The 9038-nt window shown below is 41.1% G+C and overlaps 1 protein-coding gene across 1 annotated transcript in view; it reads right to left on the bottom strand.

The window, feature by feature from the left end:
- Positions 1 to 1226: 1226 nt before the first annotated feature.
- The window catches only part of LOC311033660 (uncharacterized protein), a gene marked incomplete at its 3' end in the record, with an annotated part of 29630 nt that continues 21818 nt past the window's right edge, over positions 1227 to 9038 (bottom strand). The window contains exons 2-7 of the mRNA XM_084041263.1: positions 5019 to 5108; positions 3750 to 3983; positions 3494 to 3633; positions 2658 to 2770; positions 1649 to 1740; positions 1227 to 1252 (exon numbers count right to left, since the gene is read on the bottom strand). Coding sequence (XP_083897389.1) covers positions 1227 to 1252; positions 1649 to 1740; positions 2658 to 2770; positions 3494 to 3633; positions 3750 to 3983; positions 5019 to 5108 — 695 coding nt within the window. The remainder of the gene's footprint in view (positions 1253 to 1648; positions 1741 to 2657; positions 2771 to 3493; positions 3634 to 3749; positions 3984 to 5018; positions 5109 to 9038) is intronic.

Here is a 9038-nt window from a genome sequence, read left to right as displayed (position 1 = left end):
GTCACATTATAATGTATCTATAAGTCACATTATAATGTATCTATAAGTCACATTATAATGTGAGAACAGTCATGTTTTTTGTTTCTTCTTAATCCGATTTTCTCCCCAATTTAGTCGTTATGTTAATTAATTCCTCTCCACACACATTAGTATGTGTTGTCACTGCTGTTGTATCCTACTGACTCTATCTGCCAGTGAGGAGCCCCCACCGGGTGACGTAGAGTCTCCCTCCTACTCCTCCCGCCCAACACTCCCCGCTGACAGGCTCCGCCCCCAGCCCGTAGGAGTACATCCAGTGACAATTATCACCCTCCTCCCCCCCGCCCGACTTCCCTCCCCCGAACACAAGCCCATTGTGTTCATATAGACGCTCGACAAAGCCTGATGCACCGCGCCGGTGGTGGGCAGGTACTTTACCACTGCTCCACCTAGTGGTGGTGGGCAGGTACTTTACCACTGCTCCACCTAGTGGTGGTGGGTGGTACTTTACCACTGCTCCACCTAGTGGAGGTGGGTGGTACTTTATCACTGCTCCACTGAGCGCCTCAGAACAACCATGTTTTTTTTGTCAGATTTAAATGTTTGAGGAATCCAGACGTTTCATGTCTGTTGGTAGAACGTTCCACATTGTGGTGGCAGTGCAGTAGAATGCATTATTTAACCACCAAAACACATCACTGATCTACAAGCTCACAACACGTCATGATGCGACACCTTGTGAGCTTGTAGATCGGCTATTTTCACCACCACTTAAGTTTTTTTTTCTCAATTTATAGATCCAGATAGTTTTTTCAAAAATGTATGAAATTCTTTAGATTTTTTTTTCATTTCAATTTCATTTGTGATAATTTGTATTATATATATTTTTTTAATCTTTTAATTTGAAATCATAACAATAATATTAAAGGATATTAACTCCTGACCAATGAAAATGGGTCTGTGACCTATAGCCGATCTACAAGCTCACAACATGTCGCAACACAATGCTTTGTGAGCTTGTAGATTGTCACAACTAAAGGGTTTATTTTAACGTATGAAAATGTTTTCACATTGTTTGACATTCATTTATTTTATGATTTATCTAAATTGTTTTTATCTTTGAAAAATATGATATATAAATTAAAGAGTAGTTCACCCAAAAAAGGACATATTTTCTATCAGTTACACACCCCATGAAGCCTTGAATTCATGGAGATATTTTAGTTTTTGTTGCCTTCCTGAGACAATCATTTGATAACCGGCTGCACTTCCGCTAGGAGACCAGAAGAGAAGATTTGTGTAATGTCGTAATACTTTCAAGATTTGAAACAAAAATAGCAGACGTACAAGCTCACAGCGCGGCACAAAGTGACAAAGTGACGCGCTGCGAGCTTGTAAATCTGCAATTTTTGAATAGCCAACGTATAAAATATGGATAAAGTGGTTAAAATGATTGTGATTCTGTATTAACTCATTTAGCTGGGGACCCCCTGGAATGTAACAATGAAACATGGTATTAATACATGTTTCAGTACACATAACCAGTGTAGATTTAACAATGAAACATGGTATTAATACATGTTTCAGTACATAACTGATACATTGTGACAATGATGATTTCACTACACAACTCTTTCACACATCCAAAAGTCAGGGGAAGAACATGTACCGTCACCCCATCCTCTATCAGACCCATCAGTACGATAGTAAACACAGTCTTGGTTTCCTCCATAGCTATCAGGCTCACCAGGTCTCCAGAACCTGTAGAAATAAAGAACATTTCATTCATTTCAATACATTTACAACAATGATTTATTTTCTCTCTAAATGTTTAGTTTTTTAACCTCTTAAACCCTGGAGTCTCTATGTGGAGCATGTTACTATAGATGAACATGTTGTGAAAAGTATTGAAAATATGTCTTAAGTGTTTAATCCTGACCTCACATGATAATGTCTGTCTGTCTGTCTGTCTGTCTGTCTGTCTGTCTGTCTGTCTGTCTGTCTGTCTGTCTGTCTGTCTGTCTGTCTGTCTGTCTGTGTGTCTATACTAATAAGTGTCTGTCTCTCTGTGTACACTAACTGTGTGTGTGTGTGTGTGTGTGTGTGTGTGTGTGTGTGTGTGTGTGTGTGTGTGTGTGTGTGTGTGTGTGTGTGTGTGTGTGTGTGTGTGTGTGTGTGTGTGTGTGTGTGTGTGTGTGTGTGTGTGCTCTAACCATCTGTCTGTCTGTCTGTCTGTCTGTCTGTCTGTCTGTCTGTCTGTCTGTCTGTCTGTCTGTCTGTCTGTCTGTCTGTCTGTCTGTCTGTATAAATGTGTACATAAACTGTCTGTCTGTCTGTCTGTCTGTCTGTCTGTCTGTCTGTCTGTCTGTCTGTCTGTCTGTCTGTCTGTCTGTCTGTCTCCACTATTAAGTGTCTGTCTGTCTGTCTGTCTGTCTGTCTGTCTGTCTGTCTGTCTGTCTGTCTGTCTGTCTGTCTGTCTGTCTGTCTGTATAAATGTGTACACTAACTGTCTGTCTGTCTCTCCGTGTAACTAAGAAAGCGCGGCACGAAGGGATGCGCTGCCAGCTTGTACATCTGCTTTCTGTCTGTCTGTCTGTCTGTCTGTCTGTCTGTCTGTCTGTCTGTCTGTCTGTCTGTCTGTCTGTCTGTCTGTCTATTTAATGAAGGTACAGTCTTACGTTGGTGAGGTCAGTGTTGTTCCATCCACCCACTTAAAGGATCCTTCCACTTCTCTGTCAGTCAAACCAATCCACACAAACTGGCCTCTGGGAGCAACTCTGTCAACAAGGTCCTGGACAGAAAAGCTGCTGGTTACTTAAAGCAACAATCAGTAAGTTGTATGTCTTTTCCAGACAGAGAGATGTTGCAACTATCATAGGATTTGAATGTTGTTCAACTCCATAAAACCCTCTTTGTTTTGGTGAGTAAAAAAAAAAAGTTTTTTATTTGTACTGCAGACGAGAGGCTGCGCTGCCGCGGCGCGAGGGGAAAGAATGTAAAGTACCACAGCGTTAAGGAGAACTTCTTCTAACGCTATGGACCAGAGCTAAAGTACCATAGCGTTAAGGAGAACTCCTTCTAATGCTATGGACCAGAGCTAAAGTACCATAGCGTTAAGGAGAACTAACGCTATGGACCAGAGCTAGACAGGGATAACTTTGTGAGTGTCTGGTAGGATACAGCTCTTGTGTCCTCTGCTAAGCGATTAACCCTTTCACACTCCATGGCTTTTCTCGAGTAGCCTAATGCTATGCAAAGCAGCCAGGTTGAGGCCATTGTTTAAGGTGTTAAAGATGGCTCGCCGCTGACGGTGCGTGCTCACGTGTGCATGTGGAGTTCCCAGCCCCCATAGTAGCTTCAGAGCTAAGGGGTCGCCGTCCCCCTGAGCTCCCCCTAAAGCTCATCCCTGCACATACACGCACGCACGCACACGCACACGCACACGCACACACACACACACACACACACACACACACACACACACACACACACACACACACACACACACACATACCTCTTTTTCTTTGCTCTTTATGATGATCAGGTTGGATTGTTTGTCTCTACAGTCTTGTCTGCTCTGCTCCCAGGTTTTCTCCTCAGTAGAATTAGAGATGTAATAACACACACCACCATCTAATGTAAATCCATGTGGGGCTAATAACAAAAAGAATACAATTAGCCACTGTTTATTTTTTTCATTTGCTCAGATTAATGATAAATGATGAACAACAGGATATAACAATGAATAAAAACAGTGATATTTCACTGACCACACATGGTCCTCTTGATGTCATCACGTTCAATTAGTCGGTTGTATCTGGACTGTATCTGGTCCTTCTGGTCGGTCAGGTTCTTGTAGCTGGACTGTAGCTGGTTCTTCTGGTCGGTCAGGTTCTTGTAGCTGGACTGTAGCTGGTTATTCTGGTCGGTCAGGTTCTTGTAGCTGGACTGTATCTGCTCCAGGTCTTTGACCAGGTCGTCTTTCTCTTTCATCCATTCAGAATCTGTAAGAAGAATCAACAAACTGAAGAGTTTTACATATAACTGTGTTCTGATGTGACCTCCTTAAGGAGGTTGTATGGAGTGTGTCTGTGTTCCTTCAACCTTAATGTTAAACTGAACTGTTTAATACATACATACATACATATTTAACTTTATGTTAAACTTAACTGTTTAGTATATACATACATATTTAACTTTATGTTAAATTGAACTGTTTAGTACATACATACATATTTACCTTTATGTTAAACTTAACTGTTTAGTACATACATACATATTTAACTTGATGTTTAACTTAAAGGGATATTTAACTTTCAAACATGTTTGGGGTCATTTTAACGTCTACTCTGGCCTCTGTGTTTAACCCAACACAGTTTATAAGTTACTTGATGCAGTATTTAGATGTTTTATATTAATGTTATCAGACACGCCCCCTTCCTATACAAACCCATTGTAACTTCAATGATAGATTCATTGAAATGTCCCGTCTCTGCTTCTGGTGCCTGATATCGGCCTCTTAATGCATGAGGGGGCTGTGTTTTTAATTACCGTTTTTTATTTTTTATTTTAATACAAAATAAAATACAAAATAAACGAAAGGAAATGAAAAAACAACTATGATAAACTACCAATGCTGCTACTGCATATGTTGCTGTTAATAAATCTATTACTACAACTATTATTGTTACGGGGTATGATATGTTTTTTATAGATATAGCATGCTAAATTACATTTTAACCCTTTAAAACCGGGAAAGTATCTGTGTCATTTTAGATTTTAGCATTAGCTATTCAAAAATAGCAGATGTACAAGCTCACAGACAGCTTGTACATCTGCTATTTTTGAATATTTAAAAGAAAATCTCAAGATTTTGAGAACTACTGATTTAGAAGGCATTTGCAGAATCGACCTCATGTCTTAATGGGTTAATAATACATCTATTAGTAAAACTATTCATAGATATTATGGATATCATATGTTTGTGGATCATCACAGACATATAAAACAGAACAATACAAAGCTGAAGGTTGACTTACAGAGAGAGAGTCTGAGACCAATGTTGAGAAGAGCCTGAACAACACACAGCAATCCAAGACCCATTCCAAGCAGTTTGAACTGTCTGTTGACTGTACACGCACGCACACACACACACACACACACACACACACACACACACACACACACACACACACACACACACACACACACACACACACACACACACACACACACACACACACACACACACACACACAGTGAGAGGAAACATTATGGAATGAGTATCAGTTTTCAACAATTGTCTTTTCAATGATTTATTTGTGATTTAGAGTTTTAATAACACCTCTTATCAGACTGCAGTTTAATATTATGGGTTGTTTCAATAACAATAGTCAGGTGCAGGTACATAGCTTATGACACGTAACGTGCGACGCCTACCCAAAAAGAACAGACAGCTTATAGATCTGTTCTTTTGGGCACATAGAGGCGCGACGGAGACAGCAGTGCAACATGAACACGACGTTTAAAAGTGTACAAAGATCGGATTATCCAATTAAGAAAGTTAACTAAAGGTAGATAGATGATGCTGAGCTTAACATGTTTGTTTAATTTCAAAGTTTTTATATTATCATTATATATCTAAACGTTATGATGAAAGTCCCCACACATCAGTGACAGCAGCTGTTGTGCTCGCCTTGTTGACAGATAGACAGACAGACAGACAGAGACAGACAGTCAGTTGTGTGTTCAACAGGTCCCTTATGTCTGTCTAGGGGCGGCAGTGGCTCAGGGGTAGAGTGACCGGGTAGAGTGAACTGGAAAACCGCAAGGTTCCCAGTTCGATCCCGGGCTGGGGCGCTCCCCTATGCGTCTTGCTCAAGGACACTTCGACACTAACGTCGAAGTGTCCTTGAGCAAGACGCTGAACCCCTAATTGCTACCAATGAGCAGGTTGGTGCCCTGCATGGTTTCCTCCGCCATCGATGTGTGATTGGGTTAATGGCACAATCAATGTAAAGCGCTTCGGATAGAAGTGCTATATATGCACCATTAATAGGGCATAGCAGTGGCGGCCATTTTCTGGTTCCACTTCAAAATAGTCAATGCATTTTTCCCATTGACATTTCCAAAAATATTGATATCAATTAATTTAAGCCTAGAATCAAGCCAGCCAGGGTCCTGGTGAATCATGAATATAAAACATTTGATTCTGTGAAAAAAACTTTTTTGAAAACGGCAAAACAAAGGGTATTTATTAAATATAGTATATCATATAATTCAATATATATTTAAACAATCACAGAAAGAAATGTTTTATGGTCATGATTCACCAGGACCCTGGATGGCTTGATTCTAGGCTTAAATGAATTGATATCAATATTTTTGGAAATGTCAATGGGAAAAATGCATTTAGTATTTTGAAGTGGAACCAGAAAATGGCCGCCACTGCTATGCCTATTAAAGGGACATAACATTATAGAACAGCAGCGGAGAATGAGAAGTTTGGATTCATATGGTCCTTTGTGTGACCTGCCAGTACTGTAGGTCAGGGGTCTTCAACGTTTTCAGACCAAGGACCCCCTCTCTGAGAGACATATGAAGCAGGGACCCCCCCACTATATATTGCATAACATTGTGTTGCAGATTAAAGCTTCTTTTTTATATAGATGTTGGATTCATGTTACTGTGTATTTCAGACATTTATAACCACTTAAACCGTCAATACTCAGTAAACTTTCACTCTGTACTTAGTCTGCTCTTTTCCCCCCTCTCTTTGCTGTAGGTGCATAGCCTAGAGTCAGATAAATGGTGCATTTATATAGCGCTTCTATCCGAAGCGCTTTACATTGATTGTGCCATTAACCCATTCACACACACATTCATACACCGATGGCGGAGGAAACCATGCAAGGCACCAACCTGCTCATCGGGAGCTCAGCGTCTTGCTCAAGGACACTTCGACACTAACTCTAGGGGAGCGCCCCAGCCCGGGATCGAACTGGGAACCTTGCGGTTTTCCAGTTCACTCTACCTGGCCACTCTACCCCTGAGCCACTGCCGCCCCATGTCCTGATGATGTCCTGAATCAGTCCAAATGCATTTGGATAATGGATTCATTTCATGAATTAAATTACAGCGGTGAGGTGACGTCTGCAAGGTAAATGAAAACACTAAAGTGTCCCCATTATGCAAGTAACTTAAATAGAATAACATTCAATGTGGGTCAATACATAGGCCTATATATTAAATACATTGTTTCAATCAGCGTTCGCTCACGTGCGCGTGTATGCACGAGCGTGTGCACATTCGCCTGACGTTGCGATCCATTAGTTTAAACATCCACAGTTCACCACTGTCTATCTTCATATTATAGCCAACATTGAAATAGAAAGAGGAAGTGATAGAGTTTAAAAATTAAAACAAGGGTATTGTGCAGTCACAGTTACCAACAGTGCTTAAAGCTTGTTAATTTTCAGCATTATTTTATTGATGGGCCGAGTAGTAGTACAGTCCCACTTGTTACAGCCAAACTTAATTTGCAAGCATGAACAATCGGTTAGTCTGGCATGGATTGATAGGACAGCTCCGACCGGTTAAGATACTGCGTAGCGATGTGTTGAGAGAGGCGCTTGCGTGCGCGTTCGGGAAACACCCGTAACTGCCAGAGCCTTCTTAAGGACCGCATGTAACTCCCTGTGCAGAATCATTATCAGTCATTCATTTCACTGATAGTCATACTACGTATTACATTCTAAATCACCTTTGAGTTAAAAAACAATTCGTTTTATTTGACGGCCTTCCTGCCCTGCATGGAATTTGGCCTTTGTGCCCTCGAAGAAATGACATCAAAGACCAAGGAGGCCACTTCCCTAAAATGACTGAATTCCAGGCCTGGTTTCATGAAGCACTGAGGAAGTTCCCCTTTCATGACTTTTATTTATCTGAAACGTTTAATAAATATGAAATTAGCTTTACATTTCGGACATTATATTTCCTCTATTTGGACCGCTCTCACCCTTTCCCCCCAGGCACAAACCCGCACTGGCCGCAGACCGTCTTTGTTCTATTTAATGGATGATTTGCATTTCACTTTCAGCCTGGCCAAGGACTTCTCTCCTCTAGGCCTACTAATGATGAAATAAAAAGAATACAATAACTGTGTTGTTCCCGTAAATCTAACCTCTAAATGCTGTATTTCATCTAAGCAATGTGCGAGGCTGTTTATAGTCTAGCAGAGTATAGCCTACGTTCTCTCTCTTGCTGTTGCCATGTCTGCTTATTATAAGCGACTCTGGGCTTGTTTTTCACATCTTTCTATGAAGACACATTGTGAGCTATGCAGAAACTCCAATTCAAAAAGATTCCATATGTATATATATAGTTAAATTAAGAGCCTATTGTTATTATTATTATTACCCTTATTATTATTATTATTACTATTATTATTATTATTATTATTACCCTTATAGGTTTTTGTGTTCACCATCCATAGCGGCTATGGCCGGTGAACAGTCCAAATTTCCAGGCCCCACTGTGCGGCCTGTGGGGCCGTGAAAATTCAGGGGGCGGACTCTACATGTCCTGTGGGCCCCCCTCTGCGCGTGAACACCACTTGTTCGACCATCGGTTTTACGGATTACCCACACGGATGTTTTTCCCTTTGTTTACATTTTAGGGTCCTATCTTGCAGTTCAAGCATAATTCCACAGGGTGCCAGGCTATGAGCCACAACTATTAGAAGTGAAAAGTGTACACCTCCCACACTATACTATGGGAAACAGCCTACTATTAGAACTATGGGCTGTGTACATTGTGTACACCTCCCATACTATGCTATGGTAAATGGCGTTTACCATCGTGTGACCTCCCGGGACGCTGTTTATCGCCAATTCCCGCCTAGTCCAGCCTGTTCCATGCTAGTATGACCTACACCACCCTCCCCATGTCTGTTCTCCCAACAGGCTGGACTATACTAGTCTTGGGTGCACTGTACTGTACTGTACTGTACTGTACTGTACTGTACTGTACTGTACTGTACTGTACTGTACTGTACTGTA

Source organism: Gymnoscopelus microlampas (assembly GCF_963454915.1).
Source record: "Gymnoscopelus microlampas genome assembly, chromosome: 2".
In the NCBI taxonomy this organism is placed as follows: domain Eukaryota; kingdom Metazoa; phylum Chordata; class Actinopteri; order Myctophiformes; family Myctophidae; genus Gymnoscopelus; species Gymnoscopelus microlampas.
This window is presented reverse-complemented; position numbering and strand designations above follow the sequence as displayed.